The sequence below is a fragment of the Ahaetulla prasina genome, chromosome 3, assembly GCF_028640845.1.
Source record: "Ahaetulla prasina isolate Xishuangbanna chromosome 3, ASM2864084v1, whole genome shotgun sequence".
NCBI classification, from domain to species: domain Eukaryota; kingdom Metazoa; phylum Chordata; class Lepidosauria; order Squamata; family Colubridae; genus Ahaetulla; species Ahaetulla prasina.
The window spans coordinates 228957796-228977346 of NC_080541.1; the positions used below are offsets into that span (position 1 = coordinate 228957796).

The 19551-nt window shown below is 48.2% G+C and overlaps 1 protein-coding gene across 1 annotated transcript in view; it reads left to right on the top strand.

Annotated features, from left to right (window-relative positions):
- The window catches only part of TM9SF4 (transmembrane 9 superfamily member 4), a 54312-nt gene that overhangs the window by 23053 nt on the left and 11708 nt on the right, over positions 1-19551 (top strand). The window contains exons 6-15 of the mRNA XM_058174734.1: positions 4935-5058; positions 6098-6216; positions 9436-9547; positions 11944-12014; positions 13859-13991; positions 15457-15538; positions 15641-15716; positions 16485-16568; positions 18257-18432; positions 19297-19360. Coding sequence (XP_058030717.1) covers positions 4935-5058; positions 6098-6216; positions 9436-9547; positions 11944-12014; positions 13859-13991; positions 15457-15538; positions 15641-15716; positions 16485-16568; positions 18257-18432; positions 19297-19360 — 1041 coding nt within the window. The remainder of the gene's footprint in view (positions 1-4934; positions 5059-6097; positions 6217-9435; positions 9548-11943; positions 12015-13858; positions 13992-15456; positions 15539-15640; positions 15717-16484; positions 16569-18256; positions 18433-19296; positions 19361-19551) is intronic.

Below are 19551 nucleotides of genomic sequence, written 5' to 3' on the forward strand. Positions count from 1 at the left end.
AATGGTCCCTAACTGAACAGTTGTAAGTCAAGGACTACCTGTATTTGCTTTTAAGATATTAAAAAAGGGGGAATCTGAGTCTTGCTCAAACCACAGTAAAAAAAGAACTCCAAGGAGATTACAGCAACCTCATGCATTGTGTTCCAGAAGGGTGTGTCTCCTTCTGGTCGCACAATGGATTAGTGTTACCTTTATTGCATGCCAGACATTAGTGCAAAGAGATGGAAGGCTGGGCAATTCTCCCTTGGGGTACGTGGCAGAATGAGGAAATACTTGCGTTCAGCAGGGTGAAAACAAAGATAAATAGAATAGAATAACAGAGTTGGAAAGGGACCTCGGAGGTCTTCTAGTCCAACCCTCTGCTTAGGCAGGAAACCCTACACCACTTCAGGCAAATGGTTATCCAATCTCTTCCTAAAAACCTCGAGTGTTGGAGCATTCACAACTTCTGGAGGCAAGTTGTTCCACCAGTTAATTGTTCTCACTGTCAGAAAATTTCTCCTTAGTTCTAGGTTTGTTGGTTTGTTGGTTTGTTGGTTTATTGAATTTCTATTGCCGCCTATTCGTCCATGGCAACTTACCGAATAAAAGACCTCATATAAAACAATAAAGCTAATAAAAAGAATCAAATAAATTAATATAATAAAATCACCCTCCCGCCCCGGCGACAGCAGATCACACAAGCCATTGAACAGGCTCCCTGATCCCACTCTGGGTTTCCCAGGCCCTCTGGCAGAACTGGGTCTTCAGCGCCTTCCGGAAGAGTGTTAGAGTGGGGGCCGTTCTAATCTCTGGGGGAAATGATGTTCCAGAGAGAGGGAGCCACTATGGAGAAGGCCCTTCTGGGTCCCACTAAGTGTATCTCCCTCGGGGATGGGACCCACAACATTCCCTGCCTCCCCTGGTGTGACCCAGGCCCAAATAGGTAGTAGGAAACTCAGTCCGTGAAAAAACAAACAAACTTTATTTGAACAGCTGAGAATTACTTCATTCCCAGCGTAGTTCAACTCAAATTAAAAAAAATTCCTCCCAACACAAATTCCTCAGTCCTATCACCAACCTTGGTCCAATTAGGCAAACTGCCAAAGGCCTTTCTTGGCAAACATTCAGAATTCACAAAAATAAATGCAAGTGTTGTGCCTCGCCCGCCCCCCTCTCCACAGCCAGGCCCCTCTCATCTCCTGTTATCTCAGCCAGGGACTGATAGTGCAGACAAACGGCCTGGCATGCCTCCAGCCCCCAGTCCTGGCACCATGCCCGGACAGACCGAGCAAGACGAATGGCCTGGCATGCCTCCAGCCCCCAGTCCTGGCACCATGCCCAGACAGACTGAGCAAATAAACCCCTCCCCCACAGCATGTGAACATGAGGAGCCTGAAGCCAGTCATGAGCTGGAATTGCCGGCAGCTGGAGTGTGGACGGATCCACGCTTCCGGAGAATGGAGAGGCGACGTCAGCAAAAGGAAGAGAGGGGCAGGCCTGGATAAGTGCTGAGTCATGGAGCTACATCCCATGGCCTATATAAAGGATCTGCTTCTTGGCATTCTTTGAGTCAGGCACAGGCTAATTTGGATTGCTGAAGTCACATCTTGGACTCTGCCTGCCCTGAGAACTCTGACAGAACTTTGGCAAAGCTGCAGAGGCTTTGTGGCCACGCTTGATACAGATTTCCCTGACCCGGCCGTCAGAGGAGGAGTGGGACACGACGGCAAGATGTAGATGAAGCAGAAGACCCAGCTACTTGCTGGTCTGTTTTAAGCCTTATGGGAGGGGCCAATCATCTCTTGGCCCTACTCCTGAGTTGTCCTTTTTGCTTGAGCTGCTCTTGCCTTCTTGTAGTTCTTATGCGTGCATTAGGAACAGGCTCCTCCTGTTCCTCTGCCTCACTACTATCAGTGTCTGGAGGCTCTGGAGTCCGCACCTCACTCCCCGATGGTCCTGGCCTCACCTCAGCCTCATCACTGTCCGACTCCATTGCCAGCTCCGCAGGCTGCTGGCAGACCACAACATCCCCCCTCTGATGGGTTAGGTAGATGTGACCGGCAAGAGACGGCCTCTATTGTGCTCCACTGGCGGCCTGCGGAGCTGGCAGTAGAATCGGACAGTGGGGAGGTTGGGGAGGAACATGGGCCAGTCCTGGAGTGTGGGGAAGGCTCGGATGAGGGCTCTGTGTCGGAGGCAGAGAGAGGGCCAGGACCATCTGGGCATTATGTGCTGCCTCCGGAGCCTCCGGTGTCGGACATCAGCGAGGCAGAGGAACAGGAGGAGCCTGTTCCCAGTGCGTGCATGCGCAGAGCTGCCAGAAGGCAAGAACAGTTAAGACAAAAGGGATGACTCGGGAGTAGAGCTTAGAAATGTTTGGCCCCTCCCATAAGATATAAAGGAGGAGCAAAGGCGCGTGAGCCTTTGCAGGAAGCAACTGGTCGGTTTAAATTCTGAAGCTCCGTTTTTGATTCTGTGCTCCTTATGCCCTTGCAAAGCTAATTGCCAATTAGGTCTTTGGCAGCGTGTCAAGGGAGATAAAGGTGGGTGCTTATCAGCCTTCTCCCGAAGGACTGTGGCAGACTTCTTTCGGACTCTTTACCAACTCTTTGTGACTCATCACGGGTTGTGAGTGAACAATAATTCACAGCCGTTGAAATAAAAAGAGGGTTTTTGGGACTAAGTGTGCGCTTTTTACTGTCTCAGGAAGCCTAGGTCAGAACAGTCCCTTAGATCAGGGGTCTCCAACCTTGGCAACTTTAAGCCTGGTGGACTTCACTCCCAGAATTCGCCAGCCAGCAAAGATGGTTTCACATTTTTGTGGGCAAGTTTGCTTTGACTTCTTTCCTCATTTCTGCCTGCCTTTATTGTAAAAAGCTGGCAGGTGGGGCAGAGTCCCGGCCCCCCATAGCAGTTCTGTAAGGCAAGGAGTTTCTCACATTTCCAGGCCGTAGAACCTGTTTACTTTTTTAAAAAAAGAATCCGGGAGCCTCTTCCATCGAGAGACGAGACTCCGGTGATGGAAAATGAGCTGCTTTTGTGTGAACTGTTGTTTTTTGAAACAAACCCTGAATCTCTCAGAGAAGTCCTATCAGGTGTTCATGGAACTCTGGTTTTTTTTTTTTTAAATTTGCATTTATATCCCGCCCTTCTCCGAAGACTCAGGGCGGCTTACACTATGTCAAGCAATAGTCTTCATCCTATTTGTATATTTATATACAAAGTCAACTTATTGCCCCCAACAATCTGGGTCCTCATTTTACCTACCTTATAAAGGATGGAAGGCTGAGTCAACCTTGGGCCTGGTGGGACTAGAACCTGCAGTAATTGCAAGCAGCTGCTGTTAATAACAGACTGCATTAGCAATCTGAGCCACAGAGGCTCAGTCTTGAGAATCAGTCTTGAAAGGGTCCTTCTCAGTGACTACATGGGGGAACTCTGCCCCACAGCCTACTCCATACGACAGGGGAGTCCAAACCTGGCAACTTTTAAGACTTGTGGACTTCAACTGCCAGAATTCCTCAGCCAGCAAAGCTCAGAATTCCTCAGCCAGCAAAGAATTCTGGGAGTTGAAGTCCACAAGTCTTTAAGTTGCCAAGTTTGGACACCGCCCCCCCCCCCCGCCATATGGCCTTCGTCTGGGGTTTATGATAATTTGCCAACTCGCCGCGGGATGAGAGTGACACGAATACCTCGTTTCCCCAAAAATAAGGCCTATCCCAAAAATAAGACCTAGCATGTTTTTATGTGGGCACCTAACATAAGCATTAACCCTAAAATAAGCCATACTCGAGAGCCTGTGTAGCCATCCGCTCGCCCATTCCATTGCTTGCAGGGCCGCAGCGACAAGGTGAGAGTGGTGGTGGAGCTGCCCCACGCGCTCTGCACCAGCTTACATCAGGGCCCCCACAGCCAGGCCATCCATGTCCCGACACCTGTGTCATGGTGGCAACACCGGCAGCCATGTGCAGCAGGATCCCTTGTGGCTGCTGGCCCACTTTCGTCTGCTTGCTCATGGCTGCAACGGAGCAGGAAGCCGGGCAGTGTGTTCGTGCCGCGGCCGCAAAGCAAGACAGGTGTCGCGGTGCGGGCGGCCTGGCTGCGCCAGCCCTGAGGTAAGCCAGTGCAGGATGTGTGGGGCAGTTCCAACCACCCTGCCTCGCGACCTTCTGCCCCGCCGTAAGCAAGCAGAAGAAATGGGCCTCCCATACATGAGAAAATAAGCTAATTTTGGGGCCCAAAAGAAAATAAGACCCGGTCTTATTTTCTGGGGAACACGGGTATCAAAGAAATGGTGGAATAGAATCATTAAAGAAAGGATGCAAAAGGAGGGACAGAACGAAATGGGAATGACAAAAATTAAAACAAGTTTTAATTATGGTATTTTAAATATTTTCAAAAGTATTTTGAAAAATGGTTGCATTGTCCTGCAATGAGTTATTATCCCAGGGTGAATTGGCCACATCAAGTTGCCCCATTCCGACCCATTTTTGGCTTGGCATCTTTGGACAAAGTCCCAAAGTTGGAAATTACATAAATCATGGTGGGAGAGCTGGATTCGTTCACATGGGACGTGCCAACGGGAGAGGGAGCGTTCGGAATCGGTTCGTGGATCAGCTGTGAGTCTATCACACAGGCCGAAAACTTGGTTGTTTTTCAGGATTCTTAACTGCCATTAGGGGACAATGGGGTCCATCATCCAAAATAAATTCAATATTCCCAATATTATAAAATGGAGAAAGTCTTCAAAGAAAGCAGAATAACTGGTGTGTGTGTGTGTGTGAGAAATAAAATAAGTCTTGAGAACAAATAGAAACCGAGTTGGTCTCTTACTACATTATTTATTTTAAATAATCACACTGAATTGTTAAATTGCCCCGCCGTGAGTCCTCCCATTCCACTTCCCCTGTTCCGGGCTCTCTTAATACGTATCTCCGTGTCATCTGTTCCAGTTCTTCCTGCACAACCACCTTTCCTTCATCCTGTACTACCATCGAGAGGAGGTGGAGGAGAACCAGGAGCCCACCTACCGGGTGGTTCGCTTCGAGGTCATCCCGCAGAGTATTGCACTGGCAGGTAAGAGGGCTCTGGCTGTTCTCACTTGGGGCTGAGCTTGAAGCACCCCGTGGGCCAGATCTGTCCCGCAGGCCTTGAGTTTGACACCCCTATACTAGCAGAATTAAGTCAGGCATTTGCTGAATTTTGGATGCTCTGAGCTCAAATGTTTTACCATCAGTGGCCCATAGCAACCATCAAGCACCTGGATGAAGCAGCGTTGCCTGTTGGGCGGGATGCTTTGAGGAAGTCTTGGATCACATTTAGGCAAAAAAAACCAAAATGCACAGGTACCGTATATGTGGTACCTTGCTCAATAGTAGTACCTGTGAGAGGGATCTTGGAGTCCTAGTGGACAACCATTTAGATATGAGCCATCCGTGTGCAGCAGCTGCCAAAAAAGCCAACACAGTTCTGGGCTGCATAAACAGAGGGATAGAATCAAGATCACGTGAAGTGCTAGTACCACTTTATAATGCCTTGGTAAGGCCACACTTGGAATATTGCATCCAGTTTTGGTCGCCACGATGTAAAAAAGATGTTGAGACTCTAGAAAGAGTGCAGAGAAGAGCAACAAAGATGATTAGGGGACTGGAGGCTAAAACATATGAAGAACGGTTGCAGGAACTGGGTATGTCTAGTTTAATGAAAAGAAGGACTAGGGGAGACATGATAGCTGTGTTCCAATATCTCAGGGGCTGCCACAGAGAAGAGGGAGTCAAACTATTCTCCAAAGCACCTGAGAGTAGAACAAGAAGCAACGGATGGAAACTAATCAAGGAGAGAAGCAACTTAGAACTAAGGAGAAATTTCCTGACAGTTAGAACAATTAACCAGTGGAACTCCTTGACACCAGAAATTGTGGATGCTCCAACACTGAAAATTTTTAAGAAAATGCTGGATAGCCATTTGTCTGAGATGGTGTAGGGTTTCCTGCCTGGGCAGGGGGTTGGACTAGAAGACCTCCAAGGTCCCTTCCAACTCTGTTGTTGTTGTTATTATCTGGATAGGATCCTATGGCAAAAGATTAGCGCTCCTGACCCTCTTCTTTGGTCCACAGATATGAAGGCGGATGAGAAGGGCGTTTGTGTCCTGCCCGAAGCTGCCAGCGCCTCCGCTCAAGAAATTGACCCCAATAAGCCCAATAAGCTGTTTTTCACCTATTCTGTGCACTGGGAGGTGAGTACTGGCGCTGGGGGCAGGGCTGGGGGGCGGGTGTAAGAAGAGATTTGCATCCTGCCTTTATTACTCTAGAACAGGGCTGGGCAACTATGGCCCCTTTATGACCTATGGACTTCAACTCCCAGAATTCCTGAGCCAGCATGCTGGCTCAGGAATTCTGGGAGTTGAAGTCCATAGGTCATAAAGGGGCCATAATTGCCCAGCCCTACTCTAGAATTAACTCCAGGCAGCAAACATAGCTAATACTGCTCCTTCCTCCTATTTTCCTCACGACAACAACCCTGCGAGGTGGCTTGGGCTGAGAGAGAGTGTGATTGGCCCAAAGTCACCCAGCCAAGTTTCATGCCTAATGTAGGACTGGAACTCACTGTCTCCTGGTGATTGGCTCAGAGTCACCCAGCTGGCTTTCATGCCTAAGGTGGGACCAGAACTTCCAATCTTCTCAGGACTGGCCCAAAGCACCCAGCTGGCTTTTGTGCCTAAGGCAGAACTAGAACTCTCCGTCTCATGATTTATTTATTTATTTATTTATTTTATTTGATTTTTATACCGCCCTTCTCCCGAAGGACTCAGGGCGGTGTACAGGCATAATAAAACCGACAATACAATAAACAAGTTTAAAATACGATTTAAAAAACTTATTTTAAATTAGCCCAATGATTAAAATTTACCATACTAAGAAAACCCCGTTTAAAATTAATAAATTTAAACATTAAAATCCCAATTTAAGCCAGCCCAGATGATCAGCCCAGAGCCACCCAGCCAGCTTTTATGCCTGTAATGGGATTAGAATCTCCTGATTTCCAGGTCAGCACCTTAACCACTACACCAAACTGGTTGTCTGCTTTAAATGTTTTCTCCAAAGCTGGTATTCTGTCTCCTTCCCCACTTTGGAGTAACGAGCTGGCCTTCAGCCAGTGGATTCACGGCTCTCATCAGTCCTGGCAGAGAAATCGCAGCTGCCTGCCAAAGTTCAAACAAATGACTCACGTAGCAAGACTTTCAGCTCTCTTTGAAACGGTCCAGCTAATCTTTTGCTTCCCGTGGAACTGAGAGCAGTCCCAAAGCTCCTTATATATCCTGTGGGGTGGGGCTCCTGCCGCACCCTTCCCTTTGATGACGCCGCCTCTCTAATCTTCTGAAGCGCGGGTCGATCCAAGCTTGATTATTATTATTATCAGCTGGGTCTGAAGGTGTAGCCTGAGGAAGGGAGGAATCAGGGAATGACGGCCTCATTACTTCCTCCGACTGGCCTGGTTCTGGCTCCTGGAGCTGAGCCAAAGGCATCGGTGCTCCCGAGGTAAGCCTTACCGGCCCTTCCCCCTCACTCTCGGAGTCACTTTCGGGCGTGGGGCCAGGTTCGGGGGCTGGAGTCACAACAGCTGGTCTCTAAAAATGTCCCCCAAAGCTGAGGCATTCTACTCTAATTTTGCCCTGGGTAGAACACCATTCTTCAAAGGAAGATGTGGTTAGAGCTCTGCGTTGGGGTAGAGACCTCTTCCTGGGGGCAACCAGAGAGGACGAGGTCAGCTGTCCTGGACAACTAATCTGAAAGGGGCTACTCCCAGCCCTTGGACTAACAGAGTTAACAAACTGACAACGCAATTACATTCCTTCCCTGCCTGCAAAGACTCATCTTGTAGTTCCTTGGGGGGCGAAGGAGGAATTTCAGCACCATCAGCCACTGCGATGACCGTTGGTTCTAGAACAGAGGAACCGAGTCTCCACTTACGTTCACATTCTTCTTCTGTCTTATTTATCGATCAAATTTTAAAACCGCCCATCTCCTTCCCGGAGCAGTTCTGGATGAATTCTAGAACATAAAACAGTATATATAACATTTAAAATGAGGCACAGGTGATTATAATTCAGTGTTAAAAAGTCAAGGATTACCTATATTTTCGTTCCACCGCCAAGAGTCCCTCTATCAGGGAGACGAGTGGTTCAGTTTAAGTATTAGTACCGCTTTGTAAAGCTTTAGTAAGGCCACACCTAGAATCCTGCATCTAGTCTTGGTCACCACATTACAAAAAAGATGTTGAGACTTTGGAAAAAGTTCAGAGAAGAGCAACTAAGATGATTAAAGGCCTGGAGATGAAAACATACGAAGAATGGTTGCAGGGTTTGGATTTAGCCAGTCTGGAGAAAAGAAGGACTAAGGGGGGACATGATAGCAGGATTCCAATATCTCAGGGGCTGCCCCAAAGAAGAGGGAGTCAAACTATTCTCCAAAGCACCTGAGGGTAGAACAAGAAGCAATAGGTGGAAACTAACCAAGGAGAGAAGCAACCTAGAACTAAGGTGAAATTTCCTGACAGTTAGAACAATTAACCAGTGGAACAACTTGCCACCAGAAATTGTGGGTGCTTCATCACTGGAGGTTTTTAAGAAGAGATTGGTCAGCTGTTTGTCTGAAATATTATAGAGTGTCCTGCTTGAGCAGGGGGCTGGATTAGAAGACCTCCAAGGTCCCTTCCAGCTCTATTCTGATTCTGATTCAGAAACGTGAATAATAAATAAAATGAACACACCTCAATCCCATGCAACCTAGGGCCTGGAAGCAAGGGTGAAATCCAGCAGGTTCTGACAGGTTCTGGAGAACCGGTGGTGGAAATTTTGAGCAGTTCGGAGAACCGGCAAATGCCACCTCTGGCTGGCCCCAGAGTGGGGTGGGAATGGAGATTTTGCAATATCCTTCCCCTGGAGTGGTATGGGAATGGGGATTTTGCAGTATTCTTTTCCTGGAGTGGGGAAGGAATGGGGATTTTGCAGTATTCTTTTCCTGGAGTGGGGAGGGAATGGGGATTTTGCAGTATTCTTTTCCTGGAGTGGGGATGGAATGGGGATTTTGCAGTATTCTTTTCCTGGAGTGGGGAGGGAATGGGGATTTTGCAGTATCCTTCCCCGGAGTGGGGAGGGAATGGGGATTTTGCAGTATTCTTTTCCTGGAGTGGGGAGGGAATGGGGATTTTGCAGTATCCTTCCCTAGAGTGGGGTGGGAATGGGGATTTTGCAGTATCCTTCCCCTGCCACGCCCACCAAGCCACGCCCACAGAATCGGTAGTAAAAAAAAAGGATTTCAGAGGATGCCGAAAAGAGCTTTGAGGGCCCTTGTTAAAGCAGCCATCCCTGAATCGGGAACAAACTGCGAGCCCAGCCTTTAGCAGAGCCCCTTCCCATCCACCTCTTCCTCCCCCTCCCTCTTATGTCTTGCAGGAGAGTGACGTCAAGTGGGCCTCCCGTTGGGATACTTACCTCACCATGAGCGACGTGCAGATCCATTGGTTTTCCATTGTGAACTCCGTGGTGGTAGTTTTCTTCCTTTCAGGTGAGAAGGAAGTCGGGCGCACTTGAGCTCGGTTGATTTGAACTGGGTGCTTTCATCCGGTCGAGGGAATTTGTCTCTGGCAGAGAGAATAATATTATTCACCATAAACCAGCAGCATTGACGAATTCGCCGTCGGTCAATTGCGGAAGGCAGTTTTACTCGGAACTGCTGACATCCTGAGACGAGACTTTTTAACGCCATCGAACATCCACATCTGCAGGCCCCAGGAAGGACAAAAATGCCAGACCCAGTCCCAACATCTGGGTGACCGGGTGACAGACCATAATAATGCCAAGAAAGGGAGGATAAAGACTCCTTGCCCGTAGGCAGTGTGGCCAGCAGAATTTCTGAATCACCTTTGCATTTTTAATAGTAAGATACTTTTGTATGGTGACACTTCCCTAACCCTAACCCAGGCCAATTTACAAGGTGTGTGTGTGTGTGTGTGTTTTAAAGCAGGGGTCTCCAACCTTGGTCCCTTTAAGACTTGTGGACTTCAACTCCCAGAGTTCCTCAGCCAGCTTTGCTGGCTGAGGGACTCTGGGAGTTGAAGTCCACAAGTCTTAAAGGGACCAAGGTTGGAGACCCCTGTTTTAAAGAATTGATACAATTTACAATTTAACTGATTTAACAATTCAGAGCAAGAACAATGACTGAATTTTGAAATAAAAAAAAGCAGGCCACGAATCTTCCAGTTTAACCTCGAGGAAGGTGTCAGTTCTGGGCCAGTCCAGCTGCCTTCCTCTTTCTTCCGTCTTTTTTTACTGATCGAATCTGAAAACTCACGCAGAGACTCCAGACAGCGTGCCGATAAAACATTAACACATACACAAAATGTAAAAAAGGCAAAAGTGAATTAGAAACCAGCGTGAAAGTGAATTTAAAGGCGGAGGGAGGGAGGGAATTCAGAATTTGGGAACCGTTTACCCTTCTTTGTGTTGCGTTGGCATTATTTATTTGGCTGGGCGGGCCCACCGTATAGGCTTTAGCAGGTCCTTACTTGTCCAGAGCAACCTACCTGAGACACAATAGACCATGACGAGCGTCTCCAAACTTGGCAAATTTAAGACATGTGGATTTTAACTCCCAGAATTCCCCAGCCAGCTTTCTGCGAGTTGAAGTCCACATGTGTCTTAAAGTTGCCACGGTTGGAGACTCCAATCTAAAAGAATTCAAAAGCCTGGAGATCTTTCATTAAGCCAAAAAAAGGACCCAAACATCAGTGAGGAAGCTAATGGTTATGTAGGAGTAAGTCCCCCTCCCATCCTGCTGTTGGTGAACACCTGCGTGCTGGGAAAAAAAACAAACCAGGAAGGCGGCTACCTAAAACAGCAGTTCCTGAGATGTAGGAAGCACTTTCCTTTCCTTTGGAGCAGATGAGCGCTAATTAATTAACCAATTAGTTGATTGATGGCCATTCCTTACTGGAGGTGGTTAAGGGATTGAGAGAGAATTCTTACCTCCGCCCTGTCTTGCGTCGCTTCCTTCGTTGGCCGTCTCCGTTGAGTTTAATGCTTATTGTGTAATATTTTAATGTTCATTGAGAGCAGATTTGTAGCTCAGGGTTGAACTCCGGGCTCCTTGAGCTTGTTGCTTGCATGGATGGTGTTCCCTAGTTGGGTCATGAAACGTCTGCAAGACATACGCCAAGCTCAGAGAGTATCAAGGACCCCATAGTCGTCCTCCTCCTCCTCTCCACAAACCCCACTTCCTTTTAGCATGGATGATGTTCCCTAGTTGGGTCATGAAACGTCTGCACGAAAACCCCACAGTCCTTCTCCTCCCTCCTCTTCCTCCTCCCTCCCTCCTTTCTCCCCTCCCCTTCCCCTCTGTAAACCCCCCTCAGTTCTAGCACTGGTGACATTACCTATTTGGGTCATGAAACGTCTGCACCGAAGACCCCGCAGCCCTCGTCCTCCTCCGCTGCACAAATCCCACTCCTCCACTGATGGCGTTCCCTAGTTAGGTCATGAAATGTCTGCCAGGAAATATCCAAGCTCAGAGAACACCAAGGATTCCACAATTGTCTTCCTTCTCTCCGTAAACCTCAGTCCCTTCTCACCTAATGCTTACCTAGTTGTGTGCAGGAAAACCACCAAGCTCAGAGAACTCCAATAACAGCACATTTTGTTTTTCAAGATGAAGATTACATTAATTTAAGTTGTTGTTTTTCTCTTCTAAGTGTCCCCTGACGGCTACTGTAGGTGGGCGGCATATACAGTTAATTAATTAACTAACCCAGTTGTGGGAACATGGGGAGGGGCCTTCAGGATCGATTGTTAAGCTGCAGAATTGCCCCCCCCTCCCATTCACACACACAAATACACACACACACACGCATTGCTGCTGAACCATGGGGATCAAACCGGCTTCTTACCTCGGCTCCTCTTTTGCAGGCATTCTCAGCATGATCATCATCCGGACACTCCGCAAAGACATTGCCAACTACAACAAGGAAGACGACATTGTACGTTCACCTTTGTGCTCCGGCTCCTTCTCAGGGGTTCGGAAAGTGCTTTGGGGGTGGGGGGGGGCTGGGGGAGCCCGCCCCGGAGAACTGGCGCCTCTTGAATTCGAGACCATCTCCTGGAGGCAGCGGCGGAAGAATTTTCCTGCTTCCTGGCTTTGGTTTTAAAGCCATCTAAGGTGGAAAGAGCTTGTGTCCTGCAGCAGTGAGTTCTTTAGGTTAATGACCAACACCATGATGGAGGTGGGGGGGATGAGGAGAGAGAAAGAAAGGGAGAGAGAGGGAGAGAAAGATAAAAGAAAAACAGGAAGTGAGAAAGAGAAAGAGAGGAAAAGAAAAAGAAGAGAAAGGAACAGAGAAAGGGAGAGAAAGATAAAAGAAAAACAGAAAATGAGAAAGAGGAAAAGAAAAAGAGAAAGGAACAGAGAAAGAGTGAGAAAGGGAGAAAAAGAAAAGACAGAGAGAAACCCTTAGGAATTTGGAATGAACGAATGTGCAGGTAGGCCTCGACATACGACGGTAGTGGTTGTATGTCATGACGGTCACAAAAGGGGGTCGCCTATATGACTGATCCATTTTTACAGCCTATTTATGGCAGCCGTTAAATGAACAATGGGGTCGTTAAGCAGCTCATGGTTCGCCACAGGGTGTTTTTGCTGATAACCGGAAGTACGGGCAGTCTACAACATTTCATTTAGTGACTGTTTGAAATGAACAAAGGCATTGAAAACAAAAACTGATTTATGACCGATTTTCACACTTACGACCATTGCCCAGAGTCATGTCATTCAAATCTGGCTACTTGGCAACTGACTCATATTGATGATGGTTGCAGCGTCCCGGAGTCACCCGATCCCCATTTGTGACTTTCCCAGCCAGCTTCCGACAAGCAAAAGCCAACGGGAGAAACTGGATTCACTTAATGACCGAATGATTCCCTTAACAACTGAACAGTCACTTGCTTAAGAAATGTGGCAGGAAAAGTTGTAACATGGGGCAGAGCTCACTTTACCTCCGTCTCGCTTAGTGGCAGAAATGTTGGGCCCCGTTGCGGTCCTATGTTGAGGACTACCTATGAACAGTTTTTGGCGAAAACATCATCAATCTCTCGGTCACGTAACTGTGAGACGCTACAAATGGACACGAAAGCAGGGCTGGTTGCCATGTGCCTGAAAAGCAACACATGGACAGTTGTTGGAACTTCAGAACTGGGCCCTAAGTCCTCAACCTACGACCACAATTGAGCCCAGAATTTATGTTGCTAAGTGAGACACTTGTTAAGTGAGCTTTGCCCCATTTTATGACTTTCCTTGCCACGTTTATTAAATGAATCCCTTTGGTGGTTAAAGTAGTCACGCGGTCATTAAGTGAATCCGGTTTCCCAATGGATTTGACTTGGAAGGTTGCAAAAGAGGATCACGTGACTCCTGGGACACTGCGACCGTCGTAAATATGAGTCAGTTACCAAGCGCTGGTTGTCAGTGTGAAAAATGGTCGTAAGTGCTGTGTTTAACCTTGAACGGTCACTGAACAGAGCTGTTGTAAGTGAAGGATTGCCTGTACTTCAGAGGCGGGGGTGGTGGTGTCTGTTGTACTTTCCATGGTCACTATGTGAGTGGTTGTCAGTCAAGGACTGCGTGCCTTAGGTTTTACAGATTAACAGAGTTGGAAGGGACCTTGTAGGTCATCTAGTCCAACCCCCCACCCCCAGGTTCTAATCCAGTTCAGGAGTCTCTAAACAAAACTTCCCTGTTTCTTTCAAGAAAGGGTTGCTTCAGGGGCAGGCAAGTGTGTGTTGTATATTGGTGTGTGTGTGTGTCATGGGCTGCCTTCACCCCCTGCAGGAGGACACCATGGAGGAGTCGGGGTGGAAGCTGGTGCACGGGGACGTCTTCCGGCCGCCGCAGTATCCCATGATCCTCAGCTCCCTGCTGGGCTCCGGCATCCAGCTCTTTTGCATGATCCTGATCGTTATTTGTGAGTAAGGGCCCAGCGGGTGCCAGCATTTTCCCCGCACGGAAAGCCAAGAGGGGGCCTCCAAACCCAGGCAGGGAGGCTCTGGATGCACAGCCTCTCCCGGTGGCACAAAATGGCCTCCTCCAGCCACATGGCCACTGGCCCTGCCTGCTCTCCCTTGACCAGAGGACGCATTTGTCCTGCTTCTAGGAACACACGCATGATGCGCCTTCGTCTCCTTCCTCTAAATCCCAGCTCAAGCCTTCGTCTCCATACACAACCCTCTGGCCCGGTCTCTTAGCTCCCAGGCCCCACTCTGAGCCTCTGCGTCCTCTTTCTTCTCCTTCTCCTTTCTTTTTCTCCTTCCATCTTCGTACTTTCTCTTTCTCCTCCTCCTCCTTTCTGTTTCTATTCCCTTCTTCTCCCTCTCCTCCTCTTCCTCCTTCCCTCTCCCCTCCATTTCCTTCCTGCTTAAAATATCCATCTCCCCTCCTCTGCCATTCTATTCTATTCCATTCCATTCCATTCCATTCCATTCCATTCTATTCTATTCTATTCTATTCCATTCCATTCCATTCCATTCCATTCCATTCCACTATTCTATTCTATTCTATTCTATTCTATTCTATTCTATTCTATTCTATTCTATTCTATTCTATTCTATTCCATTCCATTCCATTCCATTCCACTATTCTATTCTATTCTATTCTATTCTATTCTATTCTATTCTATTCTATTCCATTCCATTCCATTCCATTCCATTCCATTCCATTCCACTATTCTATTCTATTCTATTCTATTCTATTCTATTCTATTCTATTCCATTCCATTCCATTCCACTATTCTATTCTATTCTATTCTATTCTATTCTATTCTATTCTATTCTATTCCATTCCATTCCATTCCTATTCTATTTCATTCCATTATTTCTATTCTATTCTATTCTATTCTATTCATTCCATTCATTCCATTCCATTCCACTATTCTATTCTATTCTATTCTATTCTATTCTATTCTATTCTATTCTATTCTATTCCATTCCATTCCATTCCATTCCATTCCATGCAGACAGCTGGTCATTTGCATCCTTTGCATCCAAGTGGTTTCAAAGACCCTCTAAAAGGATGCAAATGACCAGCTGTCTGCAAGGAGTAGAAATCCTTCCCTTCCCCTCCATCCAGTCAGAGCTGAAGAAGCTTCTCAGATGAGAAGCGAAACATCTTCAAAAGAAAAAAACAAACCAGAAAGTCCATCTGCCTCTTGAAAAACAAAAAGCACCTTTGGGACAACCATGATCTGGATGACAGAGAATCTCTACAGACTTCCGGAAATATCCTGAAACGCCAGCTTCTCCATGCCATGTTTGAACTGCGGGTGGTTTGCTAGTAGGATTAGAACCATAGGAACAGATTCTGGCCTGCCAGTGGCTTTGTGTGGCCCCAAGGACAGCAGCCTTTGTGCCTGACGTTTCCCTCTTCCTTTCTAGTTGTGGCCATGCTGGGGATGCTGTCTCCGTCCAGCCGGGGGGCTCTGATGACCACCGCCTGTTTCCTCTTCATGTTCATGGGGTGAGTTGCTGCCCGGCGCCTCTTCTTCTGGGACAGGGTGTGTGTGTCTGGAAAGGCCCGGGAGATAACCCTGCTCTCTTCTCTTCCCTGCCCGGCCCACAGGGTCTTCGGGGGCTTCTCGGCCGGCCGCTTGTACCGCACACTCAAAGGCCATCGGTGGAAGAAAGGCGCTTTCTGTGTGAGTGGAGCTGCTGCCTCTGGGTGGGGAGGGGAAGCGGGCTTTGGGGGAGGGCGCAGGGGGGCTCTCGGTCAGGACAGAAAGATGGGTCTAACTGGGCTTGGACAGGGGGAGGGAATCTCTTGTTGCAACTGATGGTAGGTTAAGATTATTTCAACCAAAACAGGAATAAGGCTCCAATAGAAAGGAATATTTGTAAGGGTTCAAGTGTGCTCTTGGAGCTAGGTTGTTTTTTTTGCAGACGTTTCATGACCCAACTAGGTAACCTCATCAGTGCTAGAAGGGAGTGGGGTGAAGAGGAGGAGGAGGCGGAGGAAGAGAGGGAGGAGGAGGAGGAGCTGGAAGAGGAGGAGGAGAAGGACTGAGGGGTCCTTGGTGCTCTCGGAGCTGGGTTGTTTTCTTGCAGATGTTTCATGACCCAACTAGGTAACCTCATCAGTGCTAGAAGGGAGTGGGGTGAAGAGGTATTGCTGGAGGAGGAGGAGGCCTTGTGGGGTCCTTGCCAGATTCCCTTAACATCTTTGTTACTCATTTAACAACAGTGGTGATTCACTTAAAAAACTGTGGCAAGAATGGTCGTAAAATGGGGCGAAGCTCACTTAAATGTCTTGCCTAACAACAGAAATTTGGGGCTCAATTGAGATCGTAAGCCGAGGACTACCCATATTGGGGGAGGAAGAATTGGAGCCTGGTACAGAAACAGGGGTGGCGCCAGAGGGTCTCAGCAGGTGGAGCCCACTAAACCTGGTTTCTTCTTTTCCCTTGCAGACGGCCATGCTGTATCCGGGGGTCGTCTTCGGGATATGCTTTGTCCTAAATTGCTTCATCTGGGGCAAACACTCTTCGGGGGCGGTGAGTCTCCCCTGGGCTGCCCCCCCCCCCCCCGTGGGTTTTCTCCTCTGAATGGTTTGGGTCTGAGAGAGAAACCTCAAAAGGCAGCTGGACTTCCTTGGTTTTTCCTTGAAGACATTTTAGCTTCTCACCCAAGAAGCTTCACTTCTTCTGGCAGAATGGTGGGAGGGATGGAAGGATCCTATTTCTTTGCGGTCATCTGGTCGTTCACACTCTCTCTGAGGGCTCTTGAGGCCATCTAGGTTCAAATTGAGCAGACCTTTCTCAACGGGGACGGGGGGTAGTGGACACCATCTACCTCCAGTCTACAACGCAGCTCCTTTCAGCAGTTCCAAGAAGGCTCCACGCCCATTTGCACCACTCGGGTGACCCTGAGGACACAGGTAAACCTCCAAGTGGCCTCAATGACTCTCAGAAAAGATGCAAATGACCAGCTTTGTCTGCATCAAGACCTTTCGCTTCTCATCGAAGAAGCGTCTTCAGTTCTGACTGAATGGTAAAGATTTATATTCCTTGCAGTCCTCTGGTCATTTGCACTCTCTCTGAGAGTCCTTGAGGCTACTTGGAGGTTTATCTGTATTTTAAGGTCATCTGAACAGTGCAAATGGGTGTGGAACTTTGGAACTGCTGAAAGGGGTGCATTTGCACTATTCAGGTGACCCCGAGGGCACAGATAAACCTCCAAGTGGCCTCAATGACCCTCTAAAAGAATGCAAACGACCAGCTGTCTGCAAGGAGGATAAATCCTTCCATTTATTTATTTATTTATTCATATTTTTATACCGCCCTTCTCCGAAGACTCAGGGCGGTGTACAGCCAATAAAACGACAAGAATCTTAACAAATTAAAATAAAATATCAAGCTTAAAAAACTGATTCAATCGCTGTATACTTAAAATATTAGCTAAAATTTATCAAAACTAAAACTTTAGTAAAACCCTATTAAAACCCACTAAAACCCCCATACTAAAATCAATCAGGCCAGCCCCGCTTGGGGAAAAAAGAAAGTCTTGAGCTCGCGCTTAAAGGTCCGGAGATCAGGGAGGAGACGGAGTCCCACCGGCAGCTCATTCCATAAAGCCGGGGCCCCCACAGAGAACGCCCTTCCCCTGGGGGCCGCCAGCCGACATTGACTAGCCGACGGCACCCTAAGAAGACCCTCCCTGTGGGCGCGCACTGGACGTACCGGACAATGGGAGGTAACTGTCGGCAGCAGGCGGTCCCGTAAATATCCCAGTCCAATGCCATGGAGCGCTTTAAAGGTGATAACCAACACCTTGAAGCGCACCCGGAAGACCACCAGCAACCAATGCAGCCTGCGCATTTCCCCCCCACCCCATCCCAGGCAGAGCTGAAGAAGCTTCTTGGATGAGAAGCGAAACGTCCTCAAGGAAAAACAAAAAAAAGAGTCCAGTTGCCTCTCGAAAAAGCACCTGGGAGACAACCTTGGAGTTAGAAAGTACCAAAAAAAGTATGTCTTAGCTGAGCTTGCGGGGTGCTGTAGCCAAGGTGATGGGTTGATGGTTCGGTGTGCCAAGAAAACTACAGTCCTGAGCCTTTCCTGGCAGTGGGGGGTGTGGTGTGAGGGAGGGGTTTGCTTTCTCTCCCCCCCCCACACGCACACACCTGTGGCATGCTGGGGAGACTTTACGTGGCCACTGTCTTGAGAATCGGCGTCTCATTTTCCAGGTCCCGTTTCCCACCATGCTGGCGCTGCTCTGCATGTGGTTCGGCATTTCCCTGCCCCTGGTGTACCTGGGCTATTACTTCGGCTTTCGCAAGCAGCCCTACGACAATCCCGTCCGCACCAATCAGATCCCAAGGCAGATACCGGAACAGAGGTGGTACATGAACCGGTTCGTTGGGTGAGTCTTCCGGGCCGACTTGGTTGCAAGTTGGGAACAGGAACTAGAATCGCTGTCATAACAGAGCCAGCTTGGGATTAAGTGGTGCAGGGGACGGCCTAAGAGCCAGGAGGCTGTGAGTTCTAGTTCCAGCTTAGGCGTAAAAGCCGGCTGGCTAATTTTGAGCCAATCACCAGGAGACTGGAAGTTCTAGTCCCGCCTTAGGCATGAAAAGCCCACTGGGTGTCTTTGGGCCAATCACCAGGAGAGAGGGAGTTCTAGTCCCGCCTTAGGCATGAAAAGCTGTCTTTGGGCCAATCACCAGGAGAGAGGGAGTTCTACTCCCGTCTTAGGCATGAAAGACTCAATCAGCAGGAGGCAGTGAGTTCTAGTGTTTCCTTAGGCATGAAAGCCCACTGTGTGACTTTGGGCCACTTACAGGTTTCAGTGAGTTCTAGTTCTACCTTAGGAATAAAAGCCAGCTGGATGATTGGGCCAATTACCAGGAGACGGGAAGTTCTAGTCCTGCTGTAGTCTTGAAAACTCTCTGAGTGGGCCAATCACTCTCTCCCTCTTAGCCCAGCCCACCTCACAGGGTTGTCGTCGTGGGGAAAACAGGAGGAGGAAGGCGTGTTAGATATGCTTGCCGCCTTGATTTATACCTGAGAAGGCGGAATAAAAATCTCAACAATTACAATAATAACAACCATGAATTCAGCAGAGTAGAAAGGGTTGCTTTTATATCCTGATTCTACCTTGCTGGGTGCTGAGTTCAAGAAAGCCTCCTGTATCTTAAACAATAGGATAATAAAATAGTGGTTTACGCTGTTCGAACAAGATTCCTCTGCTTCCATAACGACTCTTTCTCCCTCCTTTCCTTCATAGGATCCTTATGGCTGGAATTCTGCCTTTTGGAGCCATGTTTATCGAACTTTTCTTCATTTTCAGCGTAAGTCCTGGGCGCCCCCCCCACCCCTCCTGGTCCCCCAACTGCTTTGTGCCTTTTAATTCGAAATATTCATTGCCCAGACCCACAATTCACAACCCAGCATGGGGCTTCCTGTAATACCTTTTGCACACTTTGCAAAGATAGCTTCAGAGTTCTTTTGGTATCCTATAGGAGGTGTCTCCAATCTTGGT